Source organism: Scyliorhinus canicula, chromosome 23, assembly GCF_902713615.1.
Source record: "Scyliorhinus canicula chromosome 23, sScyCan1.1, whole genome shotgun sequence".
In the NCBI taxonomy this organism is placed as follows: domain Eukaryota; kingdom Metazoa; phylum Chordata; class Chondrichthyes; order Carcharhiniformes; family Scyliorhinidae; genus Scyliorhinus; species Scyliorhinus canicula.
The window spans coordinates 24,476,535-24,491,221 of record NC_052168.1 but is presented as its reverse complement, the minus strand read 5'-3'; the positions used below and the strand labels follow the sequence as shown (position 1 = coordinate 24,491,221).

Sequence of the window (14,687 nt, the reverse complement as noted above, 5' to 3'; positions counted from 1 at the left end):
GGGGGGGGGGGGACAGCAACAACGGGGAAGGGGGAGGAACCAGAGGGCAATGAAATGCATATAGGCTCAGTGAAACGCAGGACAAACTAAACCTCTCTGTATAATAAAGGAAATTTGCACGGGCGCGAAAAATGTGATGTGTATATATACAACTGTTTATAAATATGGGAAATGCCAATAAAAAATATTAAAAAAACATTCTGAAAACTCATGAACAGGATATTGATTCCTATGTTCCATAATATGAAATATGATATAATTTTAATACATTTAAAAACATGTCACATTACCTCTTTACCCTTAATAGTGCTGCCATTGCTTCTGATCATGGAAGGCACTGGAAGATCTGCACAGCGCATTAACAGAACTTCAATCAGCCTTTGCAGTTCCTGATACTGTGCAGGTACGGACAGGTGATCCTTCCTGAATAATTTTTTTGAACAATATTAATGGTACTTCAGTGTACATATTAATTATTCTGTCCACCTACCTCATACTACTTGGACATGATTAATTAGTTTGATGCACTCTCTCATCACTGTTAACAAACTTCCTCATATATCTCACTGTATAACTTGTTGGGAACTTTAAACTGGAATATTGTAACTTTGAAATAATTGAGCCAACTATAGGGTTATTCAACTATTATAACTTATTGTACGCGCAAGGAGAATTCTGATTTGAATTTCCCTACCAATAACAATTTATCATGTTATATTTATTTTTCCTGCTCCCTTCAGTCTCCAAGAGGAAGCATCCTCATGCATATATTTTTCTTAAATGTCTTGTTTAAATATTTAATCAGAGGAACAAAGACCAGTATTCTAGCAGTATCTTCATTGTATTCTCCCCTTGTCTACTGAAGGAGCTGTATATAGTAATAGTAATGCATGAAGACCCCAAACCACTTGGGCTGGATTCTCCGCTGTCAGGATTCTCCATTGCACCAACAGCTTGGGAATTTCCCAACTGCGTGGGGCTGTCCACAATGGGAAACCCCATTGACTAGCTGGCGTAACGGAGTATCCCGCCGGCGGGGTAAAACAGAAATGTGGGGCGGCGGGGTGGAGAGTCCAGCCCCTTATCTCTGTTAATAAGAAATACAACACCTGGCTCAGGACCCCTCAAGAAATTTGGGCTGACCTGAGCCAAGTCGTCACAGACCTGCTCTGCTCAGGTTTTCCAGGCCTGGATGCAGCTGAACAAGAGACCAGTGGTGTAGATCTAAGAAGAGTCCTCATCCTAGATTCACAGTCACGTTGGGCCAACAATTGGCCTCTCTCTGTTCTCCTATCTTTCTCAGAGGTACCAGGCTGGCAAGGTAAACATCCCTCAGAGCCATGGAAAGTGACAGCAACTCGTCCAAATAATGTCCCTGAGGTCCGAGGTCCAAGGCCCAAGTTGGGACTAGTCTCAGGCCTCAGGTAGGGGTGTGTGTTCTGTACACAGCCAAATCTGGTCCTAAAGGAATTTCCTCCATAAAACACAAACAGAAATAAATGTAGAATGTGGATCCATTCAGGCAGGAATGAGACTATAATGGACAATAAAGAAATTGCAGGCATGTTAAATGGGTACTTTCCAACTGCTTTCATAGTGGAGGATGCAGACAAAATACTAGCTTTATAAAGATTCTAAAACTTAAGTGCAGGAACCGAGTGGATTTCTGAGTTATCAAAATGGTAATGGAGAAAATAATGGGCTGAATGAAGATGGACAAATTTCCACGACTGATTGGGTGGTGGCAAGTGGTTAGCACTGCTGCCTCACAGCGCCAAGGACCTATTCCAGCTTTGGGTGACTATGTGGAGTTTGTACTTTCTCTCCGTTTGGATTTCCTCCGGGTGCTCCGGTTTCCTCCCACAGTTCCAATATGTGCAGGTTAGGTGCACTGGCCATGATCAATGCACAGGGGTTATTACAGAGAAAGGGCGGGAGAGTGGGCCTACATAGAGTGCTCTTTCGGAGGATCGGTGCAGACTCGATGGACCAAATGGCCTGCTTCTACACTGTAGGGAGTGTATGGACTTGGTGGCTTTCACCCAAGGGCTTTAAACTAAATAAGGGCACAAAATGTTAGTGGCTGTTAACTGGTGAGGAAATAGGAGTCAGAGAGTATGGATAAAGGAAGCGTTCTCTGATTTGTGGGATGAGAAAAATAGGGGGCGGGATTCTCCGATAATCGGCGCGATGGACAGAAACCAGCGCCAATAACGGCGCGAATCACTCCGGCGTCGGGCCCCCCGAAACGGCACAAATTCTCCAGCCCAGAATGGGTCAACAGTGGCGTGACGCCATTCGTAACGGTGTCACCCGTCATGGGCGCGTGGCGTCGCAGCACAAAAGACGCCACCCCCACATCCGGAGACCCATCAAAATGACCGCCCGCCGCGCAGCGCCGAGGTTCCAGGAGCGGGACATCGAGGCGCTCCTGGATGCAGTGGAGCAGAGGAAGGAGGCCCTGTACCCCGGACAGGGCCGCAGGGTCACTCCACGCCTCAGCCGGCGCCTGTGGAGGGAGGTGGCAGAGGTCGTCAGCGTCGTGGCTGTAACACTAAGGACAGGCGCCCAGTGCCACAAGAAGGTCAATGACCTCGTCAGGGCAGCCAGGGTGAGTACCCCCCACTTCCGATGTGCGGCACAGCCCGAGGTGCAACTGACATGGCTGCACCCACCCTTGCAGGCTGCAGTGGCAGGATGGATTATGCACGTCTGCCAATATACACACAACCGCTGGCCCGCATGTATATCTTTGCCTAACATTGTTGCCCTTTATCCCTGCCACCCACCCACCCCCCACAGGAGAAGCACGCACACAGAAGGGGCCATCGGGCGTCCCGAGGGAGGAGGAGGCGCTGAGGCCCATTCTGGGTCCCCTTTAGGGGAGGTCCCGGAACACCACGACACCTCGGACTCCCGCCCCCTCCATCCCAGGTGCATTTGGTGAGCAACGGGCAGGACAGGCTGGCAGCTCGCCATCTCAGTTGCCCGAGCCGCAGCCTGGCCCATCTAGGCCGGCCGCCAAAGGGATCCCGAGTCACAGGGCAGGAATCACAGGAGTCCACCTCCAGTTTTGCTGTACCGTCTGGGGAACCACCTAGACGTAGTCAAAGGGCCTGTAAGGCCAAACAATTAGACACTGAGTAAGCTGGCACGGCTGCAGGGCACAGATGAGTTATAGGGGCTAGGGCACGTGTATGAACTGTTTGTTATTAAAATCACTTTCACACCTGCATTTGTGCTCTGTCCGATGCGTGCGGGGGTGTGGTGTGAGGTGAACGCCAGTGTGTGTGTGAGGGGTGATAGAACTTCTGCCTCAGATGAGTGTGCCCACCCCCCCCCCCCCCCCCCACCGCCCGGTCACCCTCGCCATCCCCCCGGGCAGACGACAGAACCGTATGCTGTGGTGTCATGACCGCATGCATGGCCGTTCCAGGTGGAGGGTGGTGTCTTGTTATGTTCTTGACTTAGCATAAGCTGCTTCCTTGATGTGCACTCTGACAAAGGAAGGTTCAGACGTGGAGATAGCTTCAACACGTTTATTGAACGATTAACAATTCTCCTACTTGGATTCGACTCTACTGTTAATCCTTCTATAGCTACTCAGACTGATGAACCAGTCTGCTACAATCCATGTGGTGGGTGTGATGTTCAATCAACCCTGTGTCTGTACTCACTGAGTGTCTCCACTGGAAAGAGGAAGATCATGTGTGCTGTGTCCTTTTTATATGAGTTGGTGTAATGCCCTCCTGTGGTGATGTCACCTCTGTGTGTATCGTGAATGCCCATTGGTCGAGTCCTATCTTACTGACCTATTGGTTGAATGTCTGTGTGTCATGTCTCTGGTGCTCCCTCTAGTGTCTAGCTAGTCTATGTGTACTTACATTAACCCCATGTGTATTTACAGTGATGCATATCACCACAGGTGGTACTGTGGCCATGGGCCAGGCATTGTCCAACGACGTAGAGCCCAGAGCTCATCGCAGAGCGGGTTGTAATCATACTCCAATGCCTGCAATAGACACACTTCCACCAGCGACCATGTGAGCGCAGGCCGTTGTGCCGCAGGTGGATGTGCAATGGAGGGGTGGTATGCATGCGGGTGGGGTGAGGGTGGTATGCATGCGGGTGGGGTGAGGGTAGTTGGTGGTGGTTGGGTGGGGGTGGTAAGGGTGGTCGGCTGGTGCCGTGGTGTGCTCGGCGATTCCCACGCTCCTCCTACTTAGTGAACTGGGTGGCTATCAGCCTGTCCTGTGCCCACTTGCCCAGCCGATAACGGTGGGCAGCCTCCCGTCCATGTCCAGCCCGTCTGTCCTGACCATTGCCCCCATCCTCCTCATCTGGGGAGGTCTGTGCCTCGTCTTGCTGCTCCTCCCCTTCCCCCTCCTCTGCCTGCAGCACATCACCCCTCTGCTGGGCTATGTTGTGCAGGATGCAGCAGACCACAACGATGCGGCCGACCCTATCTGGCGGGTACGGGAGGGCCCCTCCAGAGCGGTCCAGGCATCTGAAACGCATCTTCAGCAGCCCAAAGCACCTCTCTATCACGCCCCTTGATCGCTGCATGGGCATCGTTGTAGTGGTTCTCCATGTCAGTCTGTGGCCTCCGTATAGGCGTCATCAGCCACAACCGCAAGGGTAACCCCTGTCACCCAGCAACCAGCCCCTCAGCCGTGGTATGCATCCCTCGAACATGCCGGTGATGAAAGATTGCACCAATACGAACGAGTCATGTACACTGCCCGGGTACCGGTCGCAGATGTGCAGGATCATCATGCAGTGGTCGCAGACCACCTGAATGTTCATGGAATAGGTCCCCTTCCTATTGGTGAAAACGGCCCTGTTATCTGCAGGTGGCCGCACGGCGACGTGCATCCCATCGATCCCGCCCTGGACCATGGGCATCCCGGCCGCCGCAGCGAAGCGCGCTGCTCGGGCATCCTGGCTGGCCCGATCCACAGGGAACTGGATGTAGCGGTCTGCAATGGCATATAGGGCGTCTGTCACTGCACGCACGGACTGGTGCACCGATGCCTGCGAGATGTCGGACAGGTCCCCACTCAGCACCTGGAATGACCCAGTGGCATGAAAGTTCAGGGCCACCGTAACCTTGACGGCCACGGGGAGAGGGTGTCTCCCACAGTGTCACGCGATGCCAGGGGTGCCATCAGGTGGCAGATATGGGCGATGGTTTCCTGGCTCATCCAGAGTCTCCTCCTGCATGCCCGGTCCGTGAGTTCCTGATACGACGAGCGGGGCCGGTATACACGGGGCCTCATCGGGTGCCTCCATGGCACCACCACCTCCTCCTCCTGTCGGGGCGGGCGGCCCTCCAGCCTGGGCGGCTGCCACCTGCCTTCCTGCAGCACGCTCGTCTGCGGCAGCCTCCACCACCTCCCTGGTACGCTCCTCCTCCTACTCCCCCAGGGCATCATGTAGAAGTGCGGCTCCCGCCACAGCGGCCAACATCGCTGGGTGATCACCAAACATAACGGCCTCGTCATAATTCGCGTCAGCTGGAATTTTTGGGGGCTAGGAATTTGGCAGCCAGCGGGGACGGGATTCATGCCTACCCCCACAGATTCTCCAACCCGGCGGGAGTCGGAGAATCCTGTCCATGGTTTCCCAGGATGCTGTACAGCAGCCTCAACATTTTATCATTTATCTTAATGATTTGAATGAAAAAAAGTAGAGTTATATCCAGGCTTGACATCAAGCTAGGAGGCACAGGAAATAGGGGAAGTATTTCTTCTGGTGTGGAAATCTAGAAGCAAGGAAACATTGGTCTGAATTTTCACACAGATCAAGAGGCTTATTGCTGTGCATAAATGCTAGCAGAGGTCCAAATCTAGAAAAATAAAAGCAAATTACTGCGGATGCTGGAATCTGAAACGAAAGGGAAAAAGCTGGAAAATCTCAGCTGCCTGAAGTCCCACTACTGAACCCAGCCTCTGCCATTTTCATAGCAGGTAACATATGAACTAAGAGCAAGATTAGCCCAGCCAGCCCCTCGAATCTGTTCCGTCATTCAATAAGATCATGGCTGATCTGATTGTGGGCACAATTCCCCATTCCCCCTTCCTCGGTGATCTCTTGTTAGTCAAGAATCTACCGACCACAACCTCAAAATATTAACTTTCCCTGTCTCCATTGTGCTCTGGGGAAGGCTGTTCCAAAGATTCAGGACCCTCAGAGAAAATATTTCTTTGTGTTTCCGTCTTAAACAGCAGACCCCCCCCCCCCCCCCCCCCACTACATTTAAAAAAAAACTGTGTCCCCTAGCTCTAGTCTATCCTCCCAATATCCACCCTTTCAAGTCCTTCAGGATCTTATGTGTTTCAATAAGAGCACCTCTCAACCTTCTAAACTCCAATGTGTTGGCCAAGCCTATCCAATGTTTCCTCGATAAGATAACCCTCTCATCCCAGGCATCAGTCGAAGTGAACCTTCTCTGAACTGCTTCTAACACATTTATATAATTGAATCGTGATATAAAAGATATAATGATTCATTTATGATATCATATCATAAATGAATCATGATTTATGATCATAAATCATGACATAAGCCTGAGGGTTATCATTATAGGGTATTTGGATTTTGCAACTTAACATTATCACAGTGGGGTGCCTGTTAAGTGAGCAGTTTGATTGACAACTCCAAGTGGTTATGGAATAGAAAGGTTTGTTGTCGTAAGAGATTAGTTGGAGAATTTCAATGTCTTGACTGTATTTTTAATTAAAGACAGTGACTTTTTAATAAAATTAGTGACATTATCAATGCACACATAACTATATTATGTCAGCATGGCAATTTGTCCATTGTGGATACTAGGTGAGTTTGCACGAAAGGAGCAAAGGGGGTTGGGTGGGGAGCATGTGTTGGCACTAAATTGACATCAGAACTATGAAGGATCAAGGGACCGTTGGGGGCCTGGAATGGCTAGGTCAATGGGGGTATGTAGAAGGGCATAGAGTGGCATTGGAGGTGCGGTATGAAGTGCTATACAGGAAATGGGTAGAGGGGCATAAGGTGCCATTGGGGCATGAGGGGCCATGGGGGGAGTACATGAGGTGAGATGGATGGGGCATGAGGGGCCATGGGGGGGAGTGCATGAGGTGAGATGGATGGGGCATGAGGAGCTTGCGGCAGGTAAAGGCTGGCGGGATGTTTTATGATTTGTTAATTTTTTTTAATAACAAACAAAACACTGGTGCACAGAGGCACACATTCCAGCCAGCCCACCTCCACGACCGGCAGTCCATCCACACTCGTTCCAACGGCAGCAAGCCCGACTTCTCATGCAGCCCGCATCCCCAGACCGAAAATCCGACATTCCAAGTCTCTTTTCCCCAGGCTATCATCTTAAAATTAGAGCTGAGCCATTTATCAGCAAAATCAGGAATCACTTATTTACACAGAGGGTAGTTGGAGATCTGGAGCTCTCCTCCAAAAGACTGAAACGTTAGGTCACCTGAAAATTTTCAAACCAAGAGTGATAAAAATTTGCTACAGTATTGGGATGGAACAAAGGTGGATAAATCTAACAGAATGAAGAATAGGTTCAGGAAGCTGAACATAATATTCTTGTTCCCATGAAAAAGAAACCTAAAAATGGCATTTGTGTAATTAATCCAGTTCAGCGAATCTTCTTTTATTTCCGCTAACTCTTTGTAATAAAAACCCTAATTGGTAACAAGAAAGTTAGCAATGTTTACCGCAGGAAGGCTGCCAAAGCATTGGCTGCCTCAGTCGTGACTTCAAGGCTGCAGCTGGTCATTGCTTCCTGTAATACAACAATCGCTTCATGCCAAATAGTGAAATTCATAAACAGCTTTATTCCTAGAGGCTGCCTGTAAAAGATACATTTATAAAACATGATTTGATGTTTTCGCTTACACATTTTAGGCGAATTGTAATGAATACTTTGAGTCAGAGTATAAAACATCAATAAATGGATAATACAGCAGATACCTTCCCATCAATATAGTTTTTGAAAAACCTTACAGAAAATAGTTTCAATTTCCAATTCATTTTTCCTCATGGAGAACTGTTGGGCCCAATCTTCTTCCATTCTATCTGTGTACATGTCAGATAGAACGTATGAAAGCAAACTCTGCCTGATATAGAATGAACCCATCGCGATTCTGGAATTAAAACCATTAGAACCTGCAGTTGTGATAATGGCTGTGTGCTGTCTAAAAATATATCAGAGATCTTTACAAGAGCAGCAGAAGAAAAATGTCCACACACTTTCTGCCAGTTTTATAGCATTACTGACTAAGATTCTCGGTAACGTCATTAACAGTTAAGAAAAATGGATGTAGAACTGCCTTCATAGGGATTCCCCCCAGCCTTTGAAATCATGTTTGCACCTAAGGGTGTCAGCAGTTCCCAGGCATAAATTTCAGCTCTACCATTTCAGTTCCCCACTTGTACCAGAAAACGTTACAGTGACAGAAGTTATTGTTACTAATCAATTAAATCCTAAAGAACATCTATTCAAATCAACTCACAACCTCACACTGACCTGGATGGCAACGCAAAGATACACAATCCAGGCAAAATACTAACAGCAGGGTTGTAAGTGCATGCAGCCAGTTTACTGTTTGCAGGTTTTTTGCTACCAGTTTGGCCTGCAGAATTGACTTCAAAGCAAATTACAGTAGCTATTTGGGACATACTCAAGTATAATTTTTCCAATGCTGTTGCTACATATGTCAAAATGGCTATTGGTGCCTTGCAGATGGATTGAAATGGAAGTCTGCCAGTTACATCCTAGTTTCTAATGTCATTACTATTGCTCCAGGTGCAGAAATATTATGACTGAAGAGAGCACAGTGGTGGGAGCACAGAATCCTGTTTTAATTAAACTTAAAGAGATAAGGACAATTAAAGAGAAGCATTACAACAGGGAAACAAAGATTTTGAAAGATGAAGAGAGCCATAAAGGACATCTAAAACCATGAGCAGATTTTGCCAAATTGGAAAGAGACATAAATGAAGTACCAGGAAACCCAAAAGTGTAAGAATGGGGGAGATTTTGCGCCCTGCGAGAGCTGGAAAATGTGAAACTCGCCGGTGAGATCTCATTTCCAGATTTTCCCCGCCAATGATATAATAAGGTTTCCACCCAAGAAGGTCTGAAACCTTATTTCAATTCATTTAATATCATTAACGGGCTTCCCTGTCGAATTGCTCCCACGTAGGAATCTCCCCACTCACCAACATGACGTCACGTGGACGAAGTTTATAACACAGGCGGGATTCACCAACCAAACTGCCGCATGTTTTTGGGTAGCGGAGGCAGCCCGCCAGCGGGATTTTCTGGTCCCGGCGTTGTCAATGGGATTTTCTGTTGACTATACACCTCGTTGCTGGGAAACCTGTGCGCCCCACCTCCAGGGAGGGAGAGGGACATGGCTTGGCAGTACCCCTGGCAGTGCTAGGGAGAGGGTGTGGTGCTGGACAATATGGAGAGAAAAGCCTACTGTGCAGCTGATGAGTTGCATACCGATTTTCTCGCCTGGTCCAACACTTAGAACAAAAAATGGAGACTTTTGCTCAATGTGTCTGCAGATAAGCCCACCTCCACACTGTTTCACTGTTGAATTTGCATGCGGTACTTTTGAGAATGGTGATCTTCCACTCCATCCCTTAGCATTGCAGCTTGCCGGCACGGAGGTGCAATCAAGCTACTATTACTGCCAATGCATGTGCCAGCTTGACTGCTAATTAGTGTTTGCTGATGCAGCAGATGGCAAAGCATGTCTCTGCTGAACAAGAAAGGCTACTCCTAGCAGCACATTCGTGGAGGTTTTAGCAAAGTGGGGCTCTCAGCCACTGGATTTCATTGCAACATTTGCTTTGCTCTCCTGAAACCTGCATATTTGGATTGTCTCTGATTACTGGAATGGAGATCGCATCGTGTGGGTTCACATCACTTCTCATGCTGCTGATTAGACAGAAAATTCAGAAGTAAAATTAGTTAAAACATTACTAACAGATGAGTTGAGCTCACTTCCAGCTCCCGCCTCATCCCCACCCCATCTGCCTGTTTCCAGTGAATAGCAAACTTAAAATTGAGCCCTTGCTTCTTGTTCGAAGACCTCAAGCAACATAGATGCTTACCGTTTTAAAATCTCTCCAAACAATAGTAGACCTTGCTTCTGGACCTCAACATTGTTCACTCTCATAGTCTCCTTTAAGCTACGAATTAAGGATTCAATACCTGTAATTTATATAAGTATTAACTATGTTTGTATTAAGAGCTTGGTAGGTTTTACTTGGTCTTGAATCTATAGCTTTAACACTGACGATATATTTAGTATTGAATGATCAAAATATCTCCTATAAATTCCAAGAGAAATTCAGGAATCAGAATTTGGGGCGCGATTCTCCGCTGCCCACGACGGGTCGGAGAATAGCGGGAGGGCCTTCCCAACATTTTTCCCGACCTCCCGCTATTCCCCCCCCCCCCCCCCCCCCCCCCCCCCCCCCCACACGGATCGCTGCTCGCCGTTTTTTACGGCGAACAGCGATTCTCCCCTGGCCGATGGGCCGAGTTCCCAGGCCTTTATGGCCGTTTTCACGAACGCAAACACACCTGCTCTCACCGTTCGTGAAAACGGCCGCAAAGTGTCGTTCTGGAGAACCATGGCACTGATTGGCATGGCCGCACCACGGCCGTTCCAAGGGTGGCATGGGACCGCGATCGGTGCCCACCGATCGCGGGCAGCGGGTCCGATACCCGCACACTCTTTGCTCCTCCGCCGCCCCGCAGGATCAGTCCGCGGGGCGGCTGAGGGGCATGACGGCCCGCGCATGCGCGGGTTTGACGCATATGCATGATGACGTCATCCGCGCATGCGCGGGTTGGAGCCGTCCAACCCGCGCATGCGCGGCTGACGTCATCGTGCGCGTCAGCCGCCGTGACGCTAGGCGCACGGGCTTAGCGACGGTCGCTAAGCCCGCAATGCCGTTCTTCACGGGGCCTGCTAGCCCTGACCGGGGGGGAGAATCGGGTCCCGGGAGGGGGCGCGGAGGCTGCCGTGAAACACGGCCAGTTTCACGGCAGCCTTTACGACTCACCGCATTTGCGGAGAATCGCGCCCTTGGTGTTTCATGTATGAGTTAAAAGTGATGAAAGTGAGGCTCATAATCTTGAGAGAAGAAGTTATAGAGCAGGACTGTTACAGTCTGTGGAACAGTTTCATCTGGCCTATAGTGTGCAGTCCAATCTCCTGTGGGGAATAACAAAAAGACCATTTCCAATGCTGAGAGGCTCGAAGAGATTGTGGGGAAAGACTCAGGGTTTTCATTGCATGCGTAGAGCCTATGTGCCCTGATTTTACATCACATTACATTGGGGAGGTTTTAAACTAATGTGGCAGGGGGATGGGAACCAGATTAGGAAGTTAGAGGTCAGTAAAGAAGCAGCAACTAAAGCCGGTAAGGTACGAGATAATAAACTCCATGTGACTAAGGGGAAGAGTCGACAGGGAAGAGATGATGAACGCAAAGGGACAGGTGGTCTGTCGTGCATTTGTTTTAATGCGAAAAGTGTAGCAGGTAAGGCAGATGAACTTAGGGCTTGGATCAGTACCTGGGAATATAATGTTATTGGTATTGCTGAGACTTGGTTGAGGGAAGGACAGGACTGGCAACTAAATATCCCAGGGTATAGATGCTTCAGGAGGGATAGAGAGGGAGGTAGAAGGGGTGGAGGAGTTGCATTACTCGTCAGAGATGATATCACAGCTGTGATTAAGGAGGGCACGATCGAGGATTCGAGCACTGAGGCAATATGGGTGGAGCTAAGAAATAGGAAGGGTGCAGTAACATTTTTGGGACTTTACTACAGGCCTCCCAAAAGTGAGCATGAAGTAGAGGTACAAATATGCAGACAGATTATAGAAAAATGTAGGAGCAATAGGGTGGTTGTGATGGGAGATTTTAACTTCCCCAACATTGAATGGGATTCGTGTAGTGTTGGAGTAGATGGAGCAGAGTTTGTAAGGAGCATCCAGGAGAGTTTTTTAGAGCAGTATGTAAATAGTCCAACTCGGGAAGGGGCCATACTGGACCTGGTATTGGGGAATGATCCCGGCCAGGTGGTTGATGTTTCAGTCGGTGATTACTTTGGGAATTGCGATCGCAATTCCGTAAGTTTTAGAATACTCATGGACAAGGACAAGAGTGGTCCGAAAGGAAGAGTGCTAAATTGGGGAAAGGCAGAGTATAACAAAATTCGGCAGGAGCTAGGGAATGTGGATTGGGAGCAGCTATTTAAGGGTAAATCCACATTTGAAATGTGGGAGTCTTTTAAGGAAAGGTTGATTAGAGTGCAGGATTGACATGTTCCTGTGAAAATGAGAGATAGAAATGTCAAGATTAGGGAACCATGGATGACGGGTGAAATTGTAAGACTAGCTAAGATGAAAAAGGATGCATATGTAAGATCGAGCGACTCAAAACTGATGAAGCTTTGGAAGAATATTGGGAAAGTAGGACGAATCTCAAACGCGCAATAAAAAGGGCTAAAGGGGTCATGAAATATCTTTGGATAACAGGGTTAAGGAAAATCCCAAAGCGTTTTATTCGTATGTAAGGAGCAAGAGGTAACTAGGGAAATGATTGGCCCACTCAAAGACAAGAGAGGGAATTTATGCGTGGATTCAGAGGAAATGGGTGAGATTCTTAATGAGTACTTTGCATCGGTATTCACAAAGGAGAGGGACAAGACGGATGTTGAGGCTAGGGATGGATGTTTAAATACTCTAGGTCAAGTTGTCATACGGAAAGGGGAAGTTTTGGGTATTCTAAAAGACATTAAGGTGGACAAGTCCCCAGGACCGGATGGGATCTATCCCAGGTTTCTGAGGGAAGCGAGGGTCGAAATAGCTGGGGTCTTAACAGATATCTTTGCAGCATTCTTGAGCATGGGTGAGGTCCCGGAGGACTGGAGAATTGCTAATGTTGTCCCTTTGTTTAAGAAGGGTAGCAGGGAATATCCAGGGAATTATAGACATGTGAGCTTGACGTCAGTGGTAGACAAACTGTTGGAGAAGATACTGAGGGATAGGATCTATTCACATCTGGAAGAAAATAGACTTATCAGTGATAGGCAGCATGGTTTTGTGCAGGGAAGGTCATGTCTTACAAACCTAATAGAATTCTTTGAGGAAGTGACAAAGTTAATTGATGAGGGAAGGGCTGTAGATGTCATATACATGGACTTTAGTAAGGCGTTTGATAAGGTTTCACATGGCAGGTTGATGACAAAAGTGAAGTCGTATGGGGTTCAGGGTGTACTAGCTAGATGGATAAAGAACTGGCTGGGCAACAGGAGACAGAGAGTAGTGGTGGAAGGGAGTGCCTCAAAATGGAGAAGGGTGACTAGTGGTGTTCCACAGGGATCCGTGCTCGGACCACTGTTGTTTGTGATCTACATAAATGACCTGGAGGAAGGTATAGGTGGTCTGATTAGCAAGTTTGCAGATGATACTAAGATTGGTGGATTTGCAGATAGCGAGGAGGACTGTCAGAGAATACAACAAATATAGAAAGATTGGAGAGTTGGGCAGAGAAATGGCAGATGGAGTTCAATCCAGGCAAATGCGAGGTGATGCATTTTGGAAGATCTAATTCAAGAGCGGACTATATGGTCAATGGAAGGGTCCTGGGGAAATTGATGTATAGGGAGATCTGGGAGTTCAGGTCCATTGTACCCTGAAGGTGGCAACCCAGGTTGATAGAGTGGCCAAGAAGGCATACAGCATGCTTGCCTTCATCGGACGGGGTACAAGAGTAGGCAGGTCATGTTACAGTTGTATAGGACTTTGGTTAGGCCACATTTGGAATACTGCGTGCAGTTCTGGTCGCCACATTACCAGAAGGATGTGGATGCTTTGGAGAGGGTGCAGAGGAGGTTCACCAGGATGTTGCCTGGTATGGAGGGTGCTAGCTATGAAGAAAGGTTGAGTAGATTAGGATTGTTTTAATTGGAAAGACGGAGGTTGAGGGGGGACCTGATTGAGGTCTACAAAATTATGAGCGGTATGGACAGAGTGGATAGCAACAAGCTTTTCCCAAGAGTGGGGGTGTCAGTTATAAGGGGTCACGATTTCAAGGTGAGAGGGGGAAAGTTTAAGGGAGATGTGCGTGGAAAGTTTTTTACGCAGAGGGTGGTGGGTGCCTGGAACGCTTTACCAGCGGAGGTGGTAGATGCGGGCACGATAGCATCATTTAAGAGGCATCTAGACAGGTAAATGAACGGGCGGCAACAGAGGGAAGTAGACCTTGGAAAATAGGAGACAGGTTGAGATAAAGGATCTGGATCGACGCAGGCTGGAGGGCCGAAGGGCCTGTTCCTGTGCTGTAATTTTCTTTGTACAGAGTGAGACAAAAGAGGGCCAAGTATGGGCTGCCAGCAACCCAGAGTAACTTAGTGAGCAAATGTAAAAAGCCTCATGCAGGAAACCGATATGCCACAAAACAGGTAAGGACATAACCAGTTTCTATCCTCATGTTTCCAAATAGCTTCTGCTCAATGTGGTCCACACCATGTACCCGGGTGTTTTGACACCCTGTTACAGAGGTATACAAGATACTTAATGGAATAGAGAAAGAAAACCCAGCATATAATGATGGCTCACAGCAGGATTATAAATAGCAATTTAAGATGT

The 14,687-nt window shown here is 48.1% G+C and overlaps 1 protein-coding gene across 11 annotated transcripts in view; it reads right to left on the bottom strand.

Annotated features, from left to right (window-relative positions):
- The window catches only part of LOC119956323 (meiosis inhibitor protein 1), a 536,433-nt gene that overhangs the window by 323,914 nt on the left and 197,832 nt on the right, over positions 1–14,687 (bottom strand). For 9 of the 11 annotated variants that reach the window (XR_005458631.1, XM_038783445.1, XM_038783450.1 and 6 more), the window contains 3 exons: positions 10,132–10,231; positions 7,719–7,853; positions 291–423 (listed from right to left, as the gene is read on the bottom strand). Coding sequence is in view for 10 of the 11 variants with exons in the window: in XM_038783445.1 (XP_038639373.1) it covers positions 291–423; positions 7,719–7,853; positions 10,132–10,231 (368 nt within the window). In the remaining variant the exon portion in view is untranslated. The remainder of the gene's footprint in view (positions 1–290; positions 424–7,718; positions 7,854–10,131; positions 10,232–14,687) is intronic. The other 2 variants (XM_038783448.1, XM_038783451.1) reach the window with 2 other exon arrangements.